Source organism: Amborella trichopoda, chromosome 6 (assembly GCF_054954075.1).
Source record: "Amborella trichopoda isolate Santa Cruz 75 chromosome 6, AtrichopodaSantaCruz75HAP2 v2.0, whole genome shotgun sequence".
NCBI lineage: Eukaryota > Viridiplantae > Streptophyta > Magnoliopsida > Amborellales > Amborellaceae > Amborella > Amborella trichopoda.
In genome coordinates this window covers 32,517,430-32,539,927 of record NC_142341.1, presented here as the reverse complement: position 1 = coordinate 32,539,927, position 22,498 = coordinate 32,517,430, and the positions used below count along the sequence as shown (strand labels likewise).

The 22,498-nt window shown below is 36.9% G+C and overlaps 1 protein-coding gene across 6 annotated transcripts in view; it reads right to left on the bottom strand.

Annotated features, from left to right (window-relative positions):
* Nucleotides 1–15,895, bottom strand: part of LOC18434980 (DNA topoisomerase, type IA, core) — a 70,625-nt gene extending 54,730 nt beyond the window's left edge. For 2 of the 6 annotated variants that reach the window (XR_016058086.1, XM_088870225.1), the window contains exons 1-4: nucleotides 15,584–15,895; nucleotides 15,435–15,491; nucleotides 15,053–15,156; nucleotides 13,407–13,500 (exon numbers count right to left, since the gene is read on the bottom strand). Coding sequence is in view for 1 of the 6 variants with exons in the window: in XM_088870225.1 (XP_088726351.1) it covers nucleotides 13,407–13,500; nucleotides 15,053–15,156; nucleotides 15,435–15,491; nucleotides 15,584–15,604 (276 nt within the window). In the remaining 5 variants the exon portion in view is untranslated. Of the gene's footprint in view, nucleotides 1–13,406; nucleotides 13,501–13,688; nucleotides 13,794–15,052; nucleotides 15,157–15,434; nucleotides 15,492–15,583 lie in introns of all 6 variants that reach the window. The other 4 variants (XM_088870226.1, XM_088870228.1, XM_088870227.1 and 1 more) reach the window with 4 other exon arrangements.
* Nucleotides 15,896–22,498: the final 6,603 nt, after the last annotated feature.

Genomic DNA, 22,498 nt, shown 5'->3' with positions numbered 1-22,498 from the left:
GGATGTTATATATTAAAGTTAATTTGAAGATGTGTGTCCATGATTCTTGGCACAAGAGCTAAGGACACAAGAAACATGTGCACCATCTCAAAAACTTAGACACTTCTGCTCAACTCCTTTTTTAATAAAATGTCACTATCTAAGTAATTAATGCTACTTAAAGTCCCACCTCCCTCCCACTCTAAACGACGTAAATTGTGTTATCAGAAAGGTCAACCTTTAGGGTTCGCACTTATGATGCATGTATCTGTGTTGCAAGCTGAGACAAATATTCATGTCTTTGTAAAATAGCATATTCCAATGAATTTGGGCTTCACTCTGTTCTATGGCAATCTAATCGCTCATAAATGTACATCATCTGAATAGAAACCACATATATACAACATCTATAGAGAATGATTTCAAGTTTTGTTCAAATCTTTACAGAGTTTACTCAAGGCCCGATTGGGTTCCTCGGAAATGGGTATCTTGGGGAGATGCCTCTCCTAAAATTGGCATCTCCTAGAATAAATATGTTTGTTGTTTGGATATCATCTGGTAAGAGACTTGGAAGACACATGTCCACAGTTCAGAATGCCTGGAAATTATATAATATAATGTTATATAATATTTTTATGCTGTGAAAAATAGGCAAAGGTTCCCACGACACCCTGGACAAGTGCGGATAAAGAAGTTAGTCCAAGAGAATAGGATTCTTTTAGCCACATAAAACGTAGGAACGCTTACATATAAGAGCATGGAGTTAGTGGATACAATGAGATGAAGGAGAGTAAATATAGCTTGCCTACAAGAAACTAAATGGAAAGGAGAAAAAGTTAAAGAAATAGATGGGAAAAACTATGATATACAGGAAAGCATAATAATAGAAATAGCGCAGGTATAATACTAGATAAAGATTTAAAAGATAAAATAGTTAATGTCAAAAGAATAGGTGATATGCTCTTATTAATTAAACTTGTATTAGGAGAAGAGATCATTAACGTAATTAGCACTTAAGCACTACAAGTATTGAATGACAGAATTAAGAGACAATTTTGGGAGGAATACTCCAAGACATATCAAATGGAGAGAAGACCCTTTTAGGTGGGGACTTAAATGGTCATGTAGGCAAGGATAGTAGAGGATACGAAGGGGTACATGGGGGATATGGGTTTGGGGAAAGAAATGAGATGGGTGAGACTATTCTAGATTTTGCTATAGCCTACAACCTAGCAATAGCAAACACTTGCTTTAAAAAGCGAGACCAACATTTAATAACCTACAAAAGTGGAACACATAAAAGCCAAATAGACCACTTCTTAGTTAAGAAGGTAGATCGACCATCATGTAAAGACTGCAAAGTTATCCCAGGAGAGAGTTTGACTATCCAACATAGGCTCGTGGTCATAGACGTCTGCATAAATACATGGAGGAGAAGGGGTGAAAGTAACGGGCATCCAAGAACTACTTGGTGGAATTTAAAAAATGAGAAAATCGACTTATTTAGGGATAAATTAGTTCAAGAAGGAAAATGGCACTTTGAACATGATGTTAATGTAATATAGAATGAGATGGCTGAATGTATCACGAAAGTGGCAAACGAAGTTTTAGAAGAATCAAGAGGGAAAAGAAACTTTGATAAAGAAACTTAGTGGTGGAATGATAAGGTTATGAAGGCCATTAGAAAAAACGATCATGTTATAAAACTTGGCAATGTAATAGAAATGATCAAAACTTAGAAGAATATAAAAATGCAGAGAAAAATTCTAAACAAATAGTAAGTAAAACTAAACTTAAGGCACATGATAATCTATACAATAAACTGGGAACAAGACAAGGTGAAAAAAATATCTTTCAATTAGCAAAAATAAGAGAGAAAAAGTATAAGGATCTAAACCATATTAAATGCATTAAGAGTGAGGATCAAAGTGTCATGGTAAAAGATGAGGAGGTCAACAAAAGGTGAAGAGTCTATTTTCAAAAATTATTCAATGACGAATAAAATGGGAACATAGTGGTAGAGGGGACTGCTGGTACAAGTGATGGCGTAGGTCATAGATACACTCGTAAGATTAGGATGTCCGAAGTGAAAGAAGCTTTGACAAGGATGATGAAGATAGGAAAGGCTTTAGGACTAGATAGTATCCCAATAGATGTTTGCAAGTGCATGGGGGGAAATTGGCATTGACTGGCTGACAAAGTTGTTTAACAAGGTGTTGAGAACAATGAAAACACCAGACGAATGGAGAAAAAGTATTGTGGTACCTATTTATAAGAACAAAGGAGCATACATAATTGTGCAAACTACCAAGGGATCAAACTTATGAGCCATACTATGAAGCTCTGAGAAAGAGTCATTAAGCAACAACTAAGGCATAAAACGAGTGTATCTAAAAACCAATTTGGTTTTATGCTAGGAAGGTCAACAACTGAGGCTATTTTCCTACTTAAGCAACTGATTGAGAAGTTTAGGGCGAAGTGAAAAGACCTCCATATGGTCTTTATTGATCTAGAGAAAGCTTATGATAGAGTACCTTGATATTTGATTTGGCCGGTGTTGGAAAAGAAAGGTGTCTTTAGACACTACATCGACATGGTGAGAGATATGTATGATGGAGCGGTTACTAATATACGAACAACTAGTAGAGAGACAAGTGAGTTTTTAGTGACAATAGGTCTACATCAAGGGTCAGCATTGAGCCCGCACCTCTTTGTCTTACTTATGAATGACTTAATTAAGCACCCATAGGATGAGGTACCGTGGTGCATATTGTTTGTAGATGATATAGTTTTCACTGATGAGACCTGAAACGACGTCAATACAAAGTTAGAACTTTGGAGTGATGCTCTAAAATCCAAAGGTTTTAAAATTAGTCGGACTAAGACAGAGTATATGGAGTGCAAATTTAGTAGCAATAGGAGTAGAGACGAGGAAATAGTTAAGATTGATGGTCAAGAAGTACAAAACAGATCGCACTTTTCATATCTTGGGTCGATAATCTAGAAAAATGGAGAGATCGAGGAAGATGTCGCACACAGAATTAGAGATGCGTAGACGAAGTGGAGATGTGCAACTGAAATTTTATGTGATCGCCGCATATCAATGAAGCTGAAGGGCACGTTTTATAGGACAGCAGTGAGATCAACTTTGCTCTATGGGGCGGAATGTTGAGCGGCCAAAAAACAATATACCCATAGAATGAGTGTAACAGAGATGATGATGTTGAGATGGATGAATGGAAAGACAAGGGATAGAATTCGTAATGAATCTATTCGAGAGAATTTAAGTGTGGCACTAATAGGCGATAAAATGAGAGAGAGTAGACTTAGTGGGTTGGCCATATGTGGCATCGACCAAGTACAGCACCTGTTAGGAGGTGCGAATTAGCTCAAGTAAAAGGACTGAAAAGGACAAGGAATAGGCCCAAAAGGACGTGGTTGGAAGTAGTCCAAAAATATATGGGGACTTGTGGCCCCATTGAGGATATGGCCTTTAATAGAGCAGAATGGAGAATCAGGATTCATGTAGCTGACCCCAATTAATTTGAAAAATTCTAGAATGATGATGATGATGATGACGATGAAGATAATGATTACAACATTATATTATATAAATTATTATATTGTATATAATTATTACCTATAACTAAATTATAATAATGCAATATTACATGGTATTATAACATTATATGATGATAGGAAATTATATTATAATATCATATTATATTGTAATATTATATAATACTAAAAAATTTATATAATAACTAATATTATAATCTTCATCACCAGAGCCTTTTCCTAATTAATTGGGGTCGTCTATGCGAATACTAGTCTGCTATTTTACTCTATTAAGTACCATACCTTCAATGAGGCCATATGTCCCCAGATATTTTCTTACTATTTCCAACCATATCTTTTTGGGCCAATACCATGCCCTTTCTTAGCCTTCCATTTGAACTAACTTGCACGTCCTAACAGGTGTTGTACTGGGTCTATGCTGCACTTAGCCAGCCTACCTAAGTCTACTTTCTCTCATCTTATATCTTATTGGTGTTTGAGTACTTAGCCACGTTAAAGTAACATGTTTGATAAAAAAAAAAAAAAAAAAATTGCCATTATAAAACATAAAAGCTCCAAAAGAACATAAATTTTTCATATAAATTGAAAAAAGTACATAAGTTTCAGCCACCAAATCTAGCTTCATACTCATTTGAAAATAAAAATACAACTCTAGTTGGTCTCTTGTTAAAGCCCAAATTTAAGATACAGAGAGGAGACTAAATAAATAGAAGATTATACTCAAGCAAGTACTCAAGTACTCATATTTACAACACTATACACGATATATTCTCAAATTTCTCATCACTTTTGAATTACATCAAACACTTCAAGACCAATTTCCTTCTCCATCAAACAAAAACTTACATATGACTAATTGACTTGATTATGGTAAGCCAAAATTCGAATTCAACTTGCATGGCCTATGGCCATAAATTTATCATGACATTAAGGAATAGGCTAAATAGACATAAAGACAAACATGTTCTAACTATGATATGCTCAATTCCTCATAGCACAAAACATTAAATAGCTCTAAACTACAGCAAATAAAATTGCAAGTAACCAATGGGAAGCCAATGATCAAACCCTTTGTGCCCAAGTCACATAGGCGAACCTTTTAGGGACTTAGTTTTGTCCCATGCATGATTTGCACAGATGGCTCTAATCACAAGGGCTTTCTCACTCACATAAATGAGAAGCTAATGGTCATTGATTTACCACTTAATTATGATTAAAATGAGATATAGAGAGAGAGAGAGCGATGAGCTTTTAAAGCACAAAATAGTTTGGTAAAGCCAAATAAAGGCATCTTACCTAGAACATAGGATTATGACCATACAGTAATGTATAGTGGGGCAATTTATCAAGGACTTTGCTCCAAATCAACACTCCAGCAAATGAGTCTCAAATGATCACTAGTTTTTCATGAAATGAGCGCTCAATATCTCAGAGAAAACCAGGTGCTCAAAACTTGAAGGAAATGATGTCTAGTGTAAGAATCCAAAGACTACACAATGCCTACTATGGAGTACATATGCATAGTTCAAGATGGTAATGAAAGATCACAAAAACTGAAGGTAATGAGGTATTAGAGGTAAAGATGTTGCTGTAATAGAGGGATTACAACACATAAATTATAATGAAAAGGCTAACAAATAGAAAGAATATGGTATTGATAGTTACCTTAGAACATACGGACTATACACCTTAAAGATTAGCATGCACCACCACCATGTTTAAGAGGCTTCACCAAGGAAATGGGAAGAGGCTCAAGGGAGGAGGTGATTGCTAGAAGCCTGGAACATGAGGGCCATGGTAGGCAACTCTCACTCTCTCTTGTTTCTCTATCTAGAATGGCTCACAAGTGTGTAATAAATGAGGGTGAGCAAGGGTTTATATAGACTTGTGGTAGTGTGGCATTTTGAGTAAGGAAATCCTAGCCCTTGATACTATTCATCTATAACACATGAGAGGGCTATGATCCTAACCACACATACATGCCTAGCCATCAAGATCAATGTATGTAATTTGCACACCATTATCACTCCATAAAACCCTAGATTAGTTATTTTACCAAATTGTCCTCGCCCAATAGAAAGTTTCCTCATAAGCCCCATTATCATTCTATAATTGTCAATAAAACTTTATGAAAATAATAAAACATCATAAGGATAAGGGCAATGAGGCTGAAGGGCAAGTTCTATAGGATAGTTGTGAGACCAGCTTTGCTCTATGGGGCTGAATGTTGGGCAGACAAAAAACAGTATACCCATAGAAGGTGCGAGCAAGTTCAAGTTTAAGGACTGAAAAGGGTAAAGGGTTGGCCCAAAAGAACGTGGTTGAAAGTAGTCCGAAAAGATATGGGAACTTATGGCCTCACTGAGGCTATGGCCTTTAATAGAGCAGAATGCAGAACTAAGATTCATATAGCCGATGCGAATTAATTGGGAAAAGACTAAAATGGTGATGACGATGAAGGATAAGGGTATGCCCTTATAGTAATTTGAAAAAGCAATTCCAACTAGGATGATATCTCATGGATGAGAAAATGAAAATGTGTCATATCATGAAACTCACATGGGTTTAGCCAATAAAATCAAGCCACATCAAAAGGTGGATCAAGGGACAAATTTCATTTAACACCAAGGGTTTAGATCATAATTTCATGGCCAGCCTTAATCCTAGGCACATGCCAACAATCCCACATGTGTGTCAAAATCCTATGAGATAAAATAAAATAACACATTATAAATGATAGTTTTATTAAAACCTTTGTAACTTAAGTGAACAAATCATATAATTCCAAAAATAGGACTCCCACTAGTGATGGTGCCATGATGCCATCATCAATATGGGGAGCCATGGAGCCCACCCTATGGCCATTTGGGTGGCACGTGGGACCACCCCACAAGCTATCCTTACTTGGAATTACCCCTAAACAATTTTAAAAACCACATTTTTGCCAAAAATTCCCAAAAATTCTCTGAATGATTCTCCACGATAAATACATATTTTATCATCATTATAAAATGGGACAAATGTAAAAGAGATCTCTAGACTTCGATCTACATATTGAAGTACTCCATTAAGCTAGTTCGAAATAATGGTCCACTTATCTCGAAATGATCCAACGAGCCTATGCTCCACCGCCTATGGCAAGGACGCATAATCTAGCTTCATCAAAATCATCTTAATCAAGCTTTCCATCATCCGGTTCATAGTTGATTACAGGTGCACCCCTATGGACATAATAAATGCTCACATATAAGGGTCCTCTCAAGGCACATATGCACTAGGTCTTCTTAGTTGGATCATACATTACAAGAGTGGCTTCCTATGCGACTGTGAGTACACATGTCATAGGATAGTCTCATATCAAGGCACGGAATCATGTCTCATGAGTCATGATTATCCTATACAAAGTCATCACGCAAAAGGTACTCGGGTTCTATTTACTCTTTTTTGGTTCTCCTAGCCCTGGCCAAATACACCAACCATGAGGCACCCACATAAATGTAACCTTGACTTGGAGGTCACCCTCACACATCCGTAAGAGATCTCTCTCCCCCATCGAAGTCACTCATTACCTCATGTACTCAAGGTATATCATTCTAGGCTTCCATGCACCAAGCACCCAAATCATCTTCTCTCACTCCCATTGAGCGAGAGAATCTTAGCTTCAAGGCCTTGGAATGTTATAGTTCCAACAATTGGTGCCACACCTAAATTCTTCCGAATGTATTCATCTTAAATTCTATCCCTTCTTATCTTACCACTCATCCATCTCAACATCCTCAACTCAGCTACACCTACCCTCATTCTATGGATATCGTGTTTCTTGAACACCAAACATTCCGCCCCTTAAAGCAAAGTTGGTCTCACAGCTATCCTATAGAACTTGCCTTTCAGCTTCATTGGTATATGCGGCGATCACATAGAACTCCGGTTGTTTATCTCCACTTCGCCTACCCAGCTCTAATTCTACGTGCGACATCTTCCTCAATCTCTCCATTTTCTTAGATTATCGACCAAAGTAAGGTTCAAAAACACGGATGCGACCGCCTAGGTGCTCAAGGGTCTGGGCTGCCTAGGCGAGCACCTAGACACAAAAGCAGTCTGCATTAGGGAAGGGGCAGATCCTTGTGGCTTGTTGGACCCCCCACACCTCCCACCATTTTATTGCATATAGAATTTTTTATTTAATAAGAAAGTTTTGTATATAATATATTGTTCAGAAGTCGGAAGTACAGATCAAACATAAACATTTACGACTTTAGACTGTAAATGAAATAGTTTAAACTAAAAAGCCACATTAAAAGATAAAATCAAAAAACTTAGAAAATGGTCATCCAAAAAATTACAAATAGGAAATGAAGTAAAAACAATTGTTACATTAACCCTTTAATATCTTGAGTTCTTATTAAGCCAAAAAATAAATCTAGGTAAAAAATATACACATCAAAATTGCAATGATATAACATAAAATCGAAAAAAACATATTACACATGCAATTATTTCACAAGCAATTGTTAAACTAACTAATAAACAAAAAATTATGGAGATAAAAGTTATGGTTTATGAATCATACAAGTAAAGTCATGTATAAAACTAAAAAAGAAAGAAAAAACAATATTCATTCGGTTTGGGGCAATGGACTTTTTTATTGAATTGCTTTCCCAAAGACCCAAACTACAGATCAAATTGGGAAAATAGTAATCCAAATAGTCAATAATATATCAAATATATATCATAAAGTATTGCAAAAAAAAATACAAATAGCAGAGAATAACATCATAAGATATTGTGAAAAAAAAAAGTACATAACCTAATAAAAACTACTGAAATATAACAACCATCTTGGAATAGAATCGATATCAGGCCAAACCGAAATGTTTTGGTAATCAAATCTACTCTTTTAAGCTTCAAAAAGATTGGGAATGAATATCCTTTAATTTCGTGACTATTCAAGGAGGTAAAAAAAAATACTTACTTCTCTAGAAATCTTCAAATCTTTGTTTTTCTCGAGTTTTTGCTCACTCCAAACTTCGCTAAAAATGTTTTTGGGAGCAAGAATGACCCCCAAAACCCTTTTCCCCCCTTTTTAGTGGTAAAAAGACGTTTTTACCCAATGACCGAGTGCCATTTTCTGCCAGGGTCGAGGCGGGGCCTAGGCACCCACCTTTATGCCGCCTAGGCAGGCGCCTTGAGCACCTAGGCGAGCACCTAGATGGACCCCCTAGAGTATGTTGCCATGTCCAAGACTAGGCGTTTTGGAAAAAAAGTTGCCTCGGTGGCAAGGCTGCCTAATTTCCTTCGTTGGACCCAAGAAATTGGAAGTGCACAGTTTTGGTATTTCTTGACCGTCAATCTTAACAATTTCCTCGCCTTTACTCATATTATTAGTAAATTTGCATTTCATATACTCTATCTAACACCAGCTAATTTTGAAAACATTTGGATTATATAATAATATACAAATTAACTATATGTATCATCATCATCATCATCATCATCATAGGCTTTTCAGAACTAATTGGGGTCAACTACACGAATCCTGCTCCGCCATTATGCTCTATTAAAGGACATACCCTCAATGAGGCCATAAGTCCTTATATCTTTTCGGACTACTTCCAACCACATCCTTTTGTGCCTACCCTCTGCCCTTTTCCTTCCTTCCACCTTAACTAACTCACACCTCCTAACATGCGTTGTACTGGGTCGGTACCACACATGGCCAGCCCATCTAACTCTACTCTCTCTCATATTATCGCCTATTGGTGCCACACCTAAATTTTCCATAATGAATTCATTTCGGATTCTATCCCTTCTTGCCTTGCCACTCATCCATCTCAACATCCTCATCTTTGCTACACTAGTTAGTATGTATAATCATTATAATTATTATATATATATAATTAATTAATGAGTAATGATCCTATAGGACCCTCCCCCACCCATGTGTGTAGGACCTTAAAGGATCACCATTAAAGTTGGCTCGAATTTTTAAAAAAGATATCACATGGGTGTGAGACTTGACTTTTCTATAGATTCGTACCAAATTTAATGGTGACCCTTTGGAGTCTTACACACATGGATGGGGGAGGGTCCTATAGGATCACTTCTCATAATTAATATGTTAATTATTTATTTTATAATACATGTTAATTAGTATAATTTATAACTCATAATATAAAGTATTATAATTATTACAGCTCTAGGGTTTGAGGTCCTTTTCTTGGGGGGACCTCAACCTACTCTATAAAACACAGCTTATCACAAGTTTTTGGGGCCTGTGGCTCTCTTTCAATCTCCCAAAAATGTTGATCCCACCTATTTGGTTTTATTTTCAGCATGGCAAATAGGATCACAATGTGCTATTTGTTAGGTAATCAGGTGTGGGGTGTACTAAGTCCTAAAAGGGTGACCTTAGGGAAATTTAAGTAAGTCCTCCCAGTTATTTGGTTTTATTTTCAGTTATTTTTTGCTTGTTTATTTGAACTTCCAGGAAGATTGTTTGGGGCCTGTGGCTCTCTTTCAATCTCCCAAAAATATTGATCCCACCTATGTGGTTTTATTTTCAGCATGGCAAATAGGATCAGAGTGTGTTATTAGTTAGGTAATCAGGTATAGGGGTGTACAAAGTACTAAGTACTAAGTCCTAAAGGGTGACCCTAGGCAAATTTAAGTAAGTCCTCTCCGCTATTTGGTTTTATTTTCAGTTATTTTTTTGCTTGTTTATTTGAATTTCCAGGAAGATTGTTTGTACTCAAATTTATAGTCGAAGCTGTTTTTCCAATGCTGGATTGTGCCTATTCTCTGTGGCAGTAAAAGGAAAAACCCATGGTTTCATATAGTGTTTCAGTTCTTGTTTACAGCAATGTTTTGTTGCACTTGTAAGTGAAACTTCAGAGTTCATATAAATTAATAAAAGAATAGAGAAAATGTTTTTATTTTATTCCATAGAATTCCACATAGTTACCTACTTCATTCAATGGAGTAATAGTTGAGGAAACACCACACTAATAGTGAACCTAGAATTTCCTACTCTCAAAGTTCAGACAACAAAATCCCTTACAAATACATAAATTACATTAATAATAGCATGTTTGAAATTTTCAAAAAAGGACAGATTTGTAATTTTAAATTGCTTCTAAAATTGAGTCATCGTTCAAATGTCAAAGAAATATTTTTAAGTTTGAAAGTGAGTTTTAGAAGGATTTTGAAAAGACAAAAATACCCTTCCTCAAATACATGGACTATTTATGGTAAAAAGTTATTCTTTAATGACATTTTATTGTCATAAATTTTGGAATAGTAATTCTAAGTTCACCATTAATGTGGCATTTTCTAAAATAAATGCTATATATGGGGAGTAATCTCATGCAATAGTTCTATAATAAAACAATCTTAAAAAATCATTTTTAGGGCAATTTGTTCGACCACAATTTTAAATATACACTCTTTTCATTCTAATGTACAATTGCAATAAAGCAAAATTTGAAATCCAACCTAAAAAGTGTTTTTTAGCCCAATTAATACAGGTCGTCCATTTTAGTGAGATGCTTAGATCTAGGCCTTGGAAGGATCTTTTTTCTTTACAAATTTTTTAGATAGCTTTATTTTCACTAGATTAACAATGTATAAAAAGAAAAAAATGATTCGATTTCATAAAGGCCTAGATCTTGAAATTCACGAAATGGATGATCTAGATTCATTGTTTGAGGACACTCATTTTGATCATTTTTAGGTTGTAAAATTGAATTTTATCTTTTTTAGGATTGATTATTGAAATTAAGCTAGTGTGTGTGCAACATTTGGGGTCAGACAAATGCCACAACCTTTTTTTTTTTTTTTGGTGACATTGGGGATAGGACCCCGACCCTTGGTAGGAATTGAGCCTAGGACGTAGCGTTGCAAATCATCAAGTGCTAACCAATTAAGCCAGGCTCTTTTCCTTGCCACAAAAATGAGTTTTAAAAGTGTGGTTTCATTATATTACTATGACACAGTGACATGAGATCATCTCCCCCCCACCCCCCACACAGTGACATGAGATCATCTCCTCCCCCCCCCTCCCCCACCGCCCACACACACACCAATACTAAAAAATTGAGATAGGCTCAGGACTCGGCGCAATTCGGGCAAGTTCTTTACAAGCACAAAAAGGCCTAAAATTGCAAAATAAAGCATCAAAATTTCCAAAAATAAAAAACGATCAGTAAAAACAAAAGCAGTTATAGAAAGCATTAAAAGTCCATAAGGATAGAAAGAAACATTAAAAAGATGGATTATGGAAATTTTTTATTTATAGATTGAAACAATTTCGAAAGATCCAACACAAGGAAAAATATATATTAATAAAAATTCACAAATCACAATAAATAAAAAAAATTATTATAGAAATATATTTATAAAGCATTTACTAGTGATTTAGTAACAAAAAATACTATAGAAATAATATCATTGCAAATCTGATTTCGTACACCAACACTTGCCTTTGCACCTTGTGGACGCAGTTGAGTCTTCAAACATTAACATCATTAGGAAGATTACTCCAAAGCCATGCTCACCACAAGAAAAGGATTTTATTGTTTAAAACTTTAAATAATTCATAGAATAGTAGAGAATTGTCAAGACCTCAGTTCAAAACTCAAGTGAATCATGAAATGTGAGATGCCCAAGATCCACTCAACCCAGCTCAACTTGAAAAGCTCTAGGATCAAGTCCCATATGACACTTTGAATGGAAAAAGCTTACCTAAGACTTGGCGGTGGAGGCCATGAATTGGTGAAATGAAACCTCATCATAACATGGAGTTTTTGAATCCTGCTGCTTACCAAACAAAAAAACAAAAAGCTAGACCTAAAGACTGGTTCACTTAGTTGACTCAAAAAGGAAAAAAGTTCCCTTGACTCAACTAAATCATTCACTTGACTCAGTCTAACCCTAACTAGACCAAGTCAATGAACTCAACAGAAATGAATTTGGATCCAACGGAAGGAATAAATAACACTGTCATGATTAATGGGACTGAATTCAGCAAAAACTCGTACGATCCAATAATTTAGTCCATTGTTATATATCAAAAAAAAGTTAATATAGTCCAGTATAATTGAATAAAAAATATGTTCAGTAAATCAGAAATATCACACTAAGCATCCAAGCTGGTGTCAGAGCATCACTCATAATAGAATAACCCGATAGTAAACATCAAGGGCAAAAAACCTTCAATTCAATGGGGACAATAAAACAAATAAATAACTCCTAGGACATCGTAATATTAGTTGCAGTCTATAAGTCAAAAATAAATTTGAAGGAAGAAAAGCTCATTTGCTTTCTCCATGTACAAACAAATTTTCTCATTGATCAGTTTAGGAAATAACAATACATCACCATGTTTTGAATATAACACTTCTTTTGAAAATTTACAAATTATTTTTCCATTGTCGATAGAAAGTTTTCAATACAGGCCATTAGAAGAAGTCTCTACACATTGTTTCATAAACAATGCATCAAAAAGGAAAAGTAATCAGGAAGCACAGAAATTTTTTTTTTTAGTAAGTGGAAGCATAGAAATATTAGTAAACAAATTAAAAGAAGATAACAAAATAGCACTCACAAGCCATAAAACTTGGGCCAATTCCATATTAATATATAACCATTATTGAAATGGTTATATATTATACATGCCAAAAAAGTCCCGCAAATGTTTTATAGTAGCTTAAAAATAAAAAAATAAAAATAAACACATGCCAAATTATAACTAAAAGAAAACTCCTAAGCTTTGAATATAAGAGTGAAAACAAATAAGACAGAACACGGAAAGGAGGAAACGCCATTCAACCATAATGAGGAACAAAAGTTACCTTTGGGTTGGCTTCTGTCTTCAATATTGGTGCTTGGAAAAGATCCAATGGATTGATTGTTTCCCAATTTTGATATGCAGGTGGAAAATCCACACTAAGAAGGATAAGAAAGAAATAAAACCCATTTAGAATTTCATAATAGTGAAGATTTCAGAAGTCATTAAGCTGAGAGAGGGGAAACAACTGAACATTGAAACTATTCTATACAGCCAACAGAAAATGGAAATAGAAAAATGTTGCCAAGATAACATTCTATAGAACAGAAGCTTTGTAATAAAATACACTGTTCAGAAATTAGGCTCAGGCTCGGGACTCCACCCCTGCCCCTTTTGAGTTAATTCGGTGAGTTCAAGTAATAGCCCGAATCATGCCCGAGTCCACAAAAAGCTGGAGAAAAATAAACAAATTGGAAAAGATCGCCATAAATCAGAAAAATATAAATAGCTAAAAATTAATAGGATTAAGAAAAATTTAGGTTTAGGCTTCTATTTTCATCAAAGATTGACTATCTATTTTGAAGCATCAAAATTTTCAAAATCGGGTTAAAAACTTGCAGAAACCTTTGATCTACAAAATCCATGGAAGCTAGTTATCTTTCCTGAAATCTAAGTAGATCTAGTGAAAATCTAGCTTAAGGTTGAAATTCCCCCCCCCCCCCCTCCCCCCCCCTTCTAAACGTGTGATCTCCCCCAATGTTGGCAAGGATACTTGCCTCGGCACCTGCAAAGGCCAAGTAACTCAGCTGAGTCTAGCTGAGTCCAAGTTGACCCAGTCGAGTCCTCGAACATTTATGAAAAAGCACCCCTCCCTATCTCAGTTCCTCTGTGTTGTTTCCTTTCTTTTTCTCCTCTGTTTCTCTCTGATTAACCACGGCTACTCGAGAATTTTACCAAGACTGGTACAAGAAAGTGTGAATGTAAAACCTAAAATTCCTCTATGATGACATGGATCGGACGATGTTGCAATACTTACACCTACTCTCACTTCTTTCTAAGTCCTCCTTTTGCAACCCATGGAAACCATGTTTGTATATTCATCTTCTATGTCAAACCAGACTTGTAGCAAATACGAAGCTTATAAACAAATTAGCCAAACCATCCATCTTCATCCCTCTCTGTCTCGGCTGAAACCAAGTCAAACTCCAGCCAAGGATGAACGAAACCAATAAGATTTAGCATCCCAGGGCGAGTCAAGACTCAGCAAGTCCACTCAACGCTAGCCGAGCTGACTCCCCTTGCACACCACCCGAGCCCCATGGACACAGTCCAAGAGAGACCAAGAAAACGCATTAGGATAACAAGCAATCCAAATGTCTGGAAAGCCAGCAAAGACTTTATCCATATTTTCAAATTTCTGAGTATTCAAAATTATATTTTAGGAAACTAGCTCTATGTTTCACTAAATCATTCAAATAACACCATATAAGTGCTCCTTTTAAATAACTAATAATTAATGTTATTCACTGCAGTAACTCCAGAATAAATCAAGTACAACAATAAGAGAGAAAAATAAAAAAATCAAAAAATCAAAAGTAAGGACAGAGTACAGACAACTTTCTAACGTAGCACCAACCCCCAGCAGCTCAAAGAAAAAAAGTATAAATTTACGGAATCAATTCATTAATGAGTATGAGAGACTTGCAAGACCTGAAGACATGCCCTATTACAGATGTCACTTTATAATGCACATTGAATCCCTGAAACAATCCATCGAACTCATGAACGTCTGTGCTAGCCCTTCGAGTTGACATCTGCAATAAGAAAAACACAGAAAATTTAGCCACAGATTCCAATTGAATTAGACAAGAATGGGATGCTCACTTCATAAGAACTCCATAAAAAATATAAATACAGAAAAACGACATCAAACGACTTTCCATCCTCCCAAATGCTAGTACAAGGTAACAAAGAAAAAGAGCCAGAAACCCTTAATCGCAGTTCTAGAATTTTCTAATAAGCAACAGGGTGAGTTAAATGCTTAAGATGTAGAAAATTGAAAACACAGAAGCACTGAAGAATTTGGGCTTACGCAGCCAGATGAGAGAACCGAGGCAATGGAGAAAGCAATGCTTGGTTTCTCTGCAACCTGAGTATGAAATTCAGGTATATCGATCAGAAATCTACTGATTCTAAAACAGTGATGAATGTCTGCATGTGTAAGAAATTAGATGCGGTTACCATGAGCACGTTTGGATCCATCGGATCATGAATTCAAGCGTAAACTAATGCAAAGAGGGCCTTCTTCCTCACCAGCGATGAAGAGAAACGGTATAGGATCAAACGCAAAGAAGGGACTGGAATTTACATTTATGAAATTTGCCGCCTATTTCTCTTCTTCTACGAGCATTCACTCCCTAGAGCACTCGCCCTGTAAATACTTGTTTCTTTATTTTTTCTGGTCTCAGAGCGGCGTGCTATACTTGTAGGAGCACAGTGTCTTTACTCCAAGGGCTGTTTGATAACTAGACGCAAATTTATGAATTGGAAATCGGAAGTTCTTAAGTTATGTGAACTTAAAAGTTTTTGGTTTCGGTAACCTCTCTGGAAAGTTAAGAAGTTCATAGTTTCTATGTTTGAAAACTTCCTGAAAAGTTAAGAACTTGGTTTCTGTGTTTGATAACATCTTTACTCCCTAGAGCACTCGCATTGTAAATACTTGTTTCTTTATTTTTTCAAGTCAAAAGCGTTATGCTATACTTGTAGGAGCATAGTGTATTTCCTCTAAGAGCCTGTTTGATATCTGGAAGCAAGTTCATGAACTGTAAATTAGAAGTTCTTAAGTTCTGTGAACTTAAAAAAGTTCTTGATTTCTGTGTTTGTTAACCTCTCTGAGAAGTTAAGAAGTTCTTGGTTTCTGTGTTTGATAACCTCTTGGGAAGTTAAAAAGTTCTTGGTTTTTGTGTTTGATAACCTCCTGAGAAGTTAAAGAAGAACTTGGTATTTGTATTGGATTAGAGAAAATACTGGTTTTCATCTCATTGGCAAGAGTTACATTTTTCATATGTCAACCACTAACACCACATGATAAAAATGCATTTTGGTTTCCATGATAAATTTTCACGCAAAAATTAAAGTAGTCTATCTACAATGTTCCATGATAAACTTCCACACAAATGTTCCATGCTAAACTTCATTGCACCTCAAAATTAAAGCTGTCTATAGAAAATGTCAAGCAGTACGAAATCAACCCATTTAATAATAACTTGAGCACTACTTATATTCAGTACTGATGCATATGTATCAAGCAACATTCACAATTCATGCATCCATAAAAAAAACTATGTATAAAACCAGCCCATTCAATAATAACCTATAATAGTTTAAACGTACACAATTCAAAATGTAATAGAATGAACATAACATAAAAAGTTCACATGAAATGCATAACAATGTTTAATTACAAGTGCTAGCGACTTATGTAGGCCTCCCACAATTGTGTCGCTATGGCATCTCGCAGATTGACGCCAACGTCATGATCAACGTGCCCCTGAGTCAATTGCGAAAAATCATCATCTCCATCAATTATTACTAGTTGACTCTCAACCCTCCTTCGAAAACACAACTCTCTTCTACTATCGACTCCCCGAGTCATCATGATGTAATTGTGCAATATTGCACATGCAATAACTACATCAACTTGTATTCGTAAATGATACTGCATTTGATCTTTGAGTACAGGAAATCTAGCCTTCCAAAGTCCAAATGTCCTCTCCACCATATTTCTAAGCGTGGAATGCCGCTTGTTGAATAACTCCTGGTGATTCTGAGGAGCTCATGGGCCTGAAGTAAATTCGTTTAGATGGTAACGGACTCTTCAATATGGCCCTGTGAAACCACGCATAGTAGGATACCCACCATCTACAAGGTAATATTTTCCTTGTGCAATGAGTATATTATAAGGCCAAATATTACACTAGAAATATTGTACAAATCGAAGCAACAAAACATAGGAAAAAATGGAGTTACCCTCAAGCACTGCAAGCCTACTGCCTTCATTACTAATTGTGTCATATAGGACTTTCGATTTGGGGTTCTCATTTTTATCAAACACGAAAAGTTTAGAAGTTCTCAACTTCCAGAAGCCACTTCCTACTATCAAATACGCCCCAATAGTAATTTTTTCAAGGATGAAGTTTCTATAAGGTCTAGGCTCTATAAAATCCAAATAAAGCTTCACCTTAAATCCTCGCTTATGATGGCTCTAAAATCAATTTTCAATACCAAAAATAAACTTTTAAAACTCAACTAATTTTTGGGGAAAATAAACGGTCTAGATAATTTGTTAAAATATCAACTATTTTTTAGAGTTTGAAGTCCTAATTTCTTTCACAACCATAATTTTCAAGTTAAGATAATCGATGTAAATGTTTTCCAATGCTTGAATTACAATTTTCAATGAGTCTTTCGGTGAGCCTTTACTTATTTTGATAGGATTGCTGCCCTATCAAACCATTTTCCTTTTTTCAAATTGAAGCTTTATGAATCATATAAGAATCACTAGATAATTATTTTTCAAAGGAACTTTGATTTTGAGTTTTATAATACTTAGATCTCACTCCCTAAAAATTTGAATAGACTATTTAATCTTAAAACATTGTTCGTTTCAAGTATATATAGTGTGTAATTTGGAAATTTTTTCTATTGAGGTGAATATATGGGTCTAAGACATTACATCCCAAAATTTGGCATGCTACAAATGCTCCTAATTTGGGTTTTACCCGAGGAATCAATGGACAATATGCTCCTGTGGGAGCATGAAATCTTTTTACTTTGTTATTAAATAAAGAGAATTTTTGTGTAGATATTTTGTTATAGCTAATCATTATCATCATTGTCCAAACCTTTTTTTAATTAATTCGGGTTAGCTACACGAATCCTGATCCGTCATTTTGCTCTAATATGGGTCATACCCTCAGTGAGATCATAAGTCCACACATTTTTTCTCACTACTTCCAATCATGTCTTTTTGGGCCTACCCCTTGCCATTTTTGAGCCTTTTACTTAAACTAACTCGCACATCCTAATAAGTGATGTATTGGGTCTACGCTACACATTGTCAGCCCACCCAAGTCTACTTTATCTCATCTTATCGCCTATTGGTGCATACCTAAATTCTCCTGAATGTGTATTATAGCTAGTATTCTTCTAATTTTTAAAGTTTCTTAAGCAGATACCCATTTTTCCCTCTCTTTTTATACCCAATTTGTTGGCCTTAGATTTTTCTTCACAGGTTTGGCACAAGAAAACCCTCTTCTCAAAACCGTCATGCCCTCCCACTTGTTTTTAGAGAGAGGAAGAGTAGAGGGCTCGCGTTTGTGTTTTGCACTTCCCTTTTCGGTTCACCCACATGTGCGTGTGAGGATGACTCATATACCCGCTAGGATAAGGGTCAAACGGTGCGGTGTGTGTGTGGTGCGAACCAACAAAAAAAGGAGCACGAGGTAAGGCTTACCTTGCTTAAAGGGGATTGAGATGCACTAGGGCTCTAAGCCCTCTTTAGTTAGAAAGGCACACCCCTCGCCCCACCCCCGTTCCGCCCCCTCTCAGCCTCTGAGGCCTGATCTGGCTTCGGCTCCCTTGCGAACTTTGGACAACTTTGAACCCATTAAATGAAATAGCTTGAAGACTCGTCCCTTGTGCTACCTTTCTTAATGTGGTTTTAAAGGTGAAAATAGAAGAAGAGAGAGATAGAATATAGGGAGATAGAGTAGAGAAAGAGAAGAGAGAGAAGATTACTCAAAAATTGGGCAGCCTTCCGGCTTCACCTTTGCAAAGAGGTATTTAATGGGAGACGGAAAAGGTATCGGGCTCAAGGCATTGGTACCTTGGTGGATTCACAAGAAAGTATACTGAAAGGATAAATCTGACCTCGATGAGTCTCGGAAGAGCCTCCTAGAGGTTGATAGAAAGATAAGAGAGAGAAAAAAATAGGAAGAAGAAGAGAAGAAGAAGAGAGGAGGAGAGAAGAAGCAAAGAAGAGAAGAAAAGAAGAGAGGAAGAGAAGGAGAGACGAAGAAGAAGGAAGAATAATAAGAAGAAGAGAAGGGAACCAAACTCGAGGGAGTATCTTAAGTTCAAGGGCACGGGACGAACCCAGTCACAGCCTCAGAAACGTCCCACAAAGAATGGTCTGAGAGTGAGAAATATAGAGGATGAAGGGAGAGAAGAGAAGTGGAATAGAAGAAGATGACAAGAGAAGATGAAGAGAAGGGAAATGTTTGAAGACATTTTTCAGCACCTTGGGTCCCCGATGCGGAATAAAGAGGAAGCCTGTCAATAAAGCCTGAATTACAGTGGCATTTTCGACAGTCTCAGAATTACTCCAGAACAAGTGGAAGTGTTCATAAGGACTTCAAAAGGCCACCTGCCAAGTTTCGTCGCAATTCGACATGTTTAAGGTAGTGCAGACAAACAATTTCGAAAAAATGAATCTCTCGTACCTTGAAATGGACCCCATAACTAGAACTATATGTTTGACGGGTCAAATTGCTGTGGGACCATTGCCATTAGATCCGGCACAGTAAAAAACCCCCCAAGGGTCAAGTTTTGGCATAATCAAACGTCCCAAGACAAAGTTATGGGCGAAACATTAAAAAGGGGTGGGCCGCATGCTATTCCTGTGCGGCCTCCCTGCACCAAATCACCATTAATGGTGGTTGTTTTTACAGTTTCGGGTAGGGACTTATAGGCATTATATCTCACTCGTCTCGAGTCGAATCGTGCTCAAATTTTATGCGTGTGTTCGTCTCGTTAAGACGAGTGTTTCGATATGTGGCACGCTCGTGACGACGTCCAAGCAAGGAGAAAAGCTAGAGAGAAGTTGTTGATTCATGAAGAAGTTACAGAAAAAACAACAGCGACATGCCTTGCTCGAGTGGGGATATCACAGCGCTCGCGCATTGGATTAACACCAGACCAGATCCATCGTGTGCGTAAGTTCCACGGCTACCATTGGTCTGAACCCTGTGCATTATGAACGGTCGGATTTCACACACAAAACTGTGGTAAATTTTGGCATTGGAATTCTAAATTTTGGCACCGAAATTTTAGATTCCGGTCAAAAACTCAATACTGCAAAATCTTCGTCCATGCACGAATCGAGCTGTGTTTATTGCCACGCGATCGTGACGACATGCTTACTGTAATACAATGAAAAAATTATGTAAAAACATCAAGAAACGAGCACACTATCGATCCAAAGTTTTCAAGATTTGCATGAATTTTGAATCTCATGATCGTAGCTTAAAAACACAACCTGTGGCTCGAAGTTGGTATCAAATCGATCACCATGACGAGCCCAACAAGAAAGCAATCATCTTTTTGTCATGGGCATCAGAGCAACTCCGGATCATCCATGGAAGATCACACACGTTATAGGGCAGCAGCAGGGACTGTTTTGAAATTCTATGAATTGTTAGGCAGGGGCAAAACAATCATTTTGCACCCATTTTTAGATTTTATTTTAATTCAAAATAATTATAATTATCATCAATTGAGATAGTTTTTGGGCATCCACCCATATTTGGGCCCAACTCTATAAACACATGCTAAACCTAATTGTAAAAGGATCCCCTCATACTTTCAATTGATCAATAAAGTTTGATTTTTTTTATTGAGTTTGAGAGGTGCATCTTGGAGAGAGAGTGAGAGAGAAGAAATGTTTGGTATCCCTCGGTGAAACTAATCTTCTCTCTCCTCATCTCTATCTTTCTCTCGCTTCCCTTCTTCTCGTCTATCTCTCTCTTCCTCTTTTCCCTCTCATATATCTTTTTCTCTCTCTTTTTCTTGTCTCTGTCTTCCTCTTTTCTCTCTCTTCTATCTCTTTCTCTCCCCTTCTCTCGTCTTTATCTTTTCTCCCTCCTCTTTCTTCTTTTCTCTCTCTTCTCTTCTTTCCTCCGTCTCTCTCATCTCCCTTTCAAACATGCACGGAAGTAGCCATCGTCATGCATGTCTCTCTTTCTCTCTCTTCTTCTCCTTTTCTCTTTTCTCTCTGCTTTCTTTCTTTTCTTTTTCTCTCTTTCTTTTTCTTCTCCTTTTCTCTCCCTGCTCTATCTTTCTTGTTGTCTCTCTCTGTTTGAAGATGCACGACAATGGTAACTTCGTGCACAAATCTCTCTCCCTATTTTCTTCTCCCTCAAACACACATGACGATGGCAACGCCGTGCATGAAGCTCTCTCAGTGTTTTCTTCTCTCTCTAACGCACACATAGTGGCAGTGCTGTGCGTGTTTCCTGCTCTCTTCTTTCCTTATTCTTCTTCTCCTTTTCCTAATCTCTTCGTCCCTCTTACCTTCTTTTTCCTCTGACTTTCTCCCAATATCTCTCCTCACTTTCCTTTGTTCTCTCTTCTTTCCTTTCTTTTCTCTTTACTTTCTTTTCCTCTTTCTCTTCCCTAAACCCTCTTTCTTCCTCCCTATCTTTCTTGCTCTCACTTTGTTATTTCCTTTCTCTTTGCTCTCCAGTCACGCATGATGAAGCTCATCGTTGGGCATGACATTCTCATGCTTCCCTTATCTTCTGGAAACAGGAACAATAAGCCGGGCCTTAACTCGAGTGGCAGGCCAGACCTCTATCTAAGTTTCCCCTTTCTTATGTTGTACACGACGATGCTCATCGCCACATATGACACTCCTTTCTCATTCTTGTCTTTATGTCATGGACGACGGAAGTCCGTCGTCGTCCATGTTCTTTCTCTCTCCTCTTTCCTCTATCATGGACAACAGAAGTCTATCGTCGTTCATGTTCTTTCTCTCTCCTCTTTCTTCTGTCATGGATGGTAGAAGTCCATCGCCGTCCATGTTATTTCTCTCTCCTTTTTCCTCTATGATGGACGACGGAAGTCCATCGTTGTCCATGCTTCTGTCTTCCTTCTTTTTGTCTCACCTATTTTCTCTCTCTTATTTTTCTCTCTTCTCTCCTCTCTCTTCTTACTCTCTCTTTTTCCTTCTTCCTCTCTCATTTGACCAAGGGATAGGCCAAGTCTAGTACTGTCACGATAGTCTCATCGTCAAGCAGTATTGCCGTGTGCCGGTCTAAGTTACCGTGCTCGTCTTACTGCTACGTCGAACTCACCATTGTACCAGGCTGGTTGGTG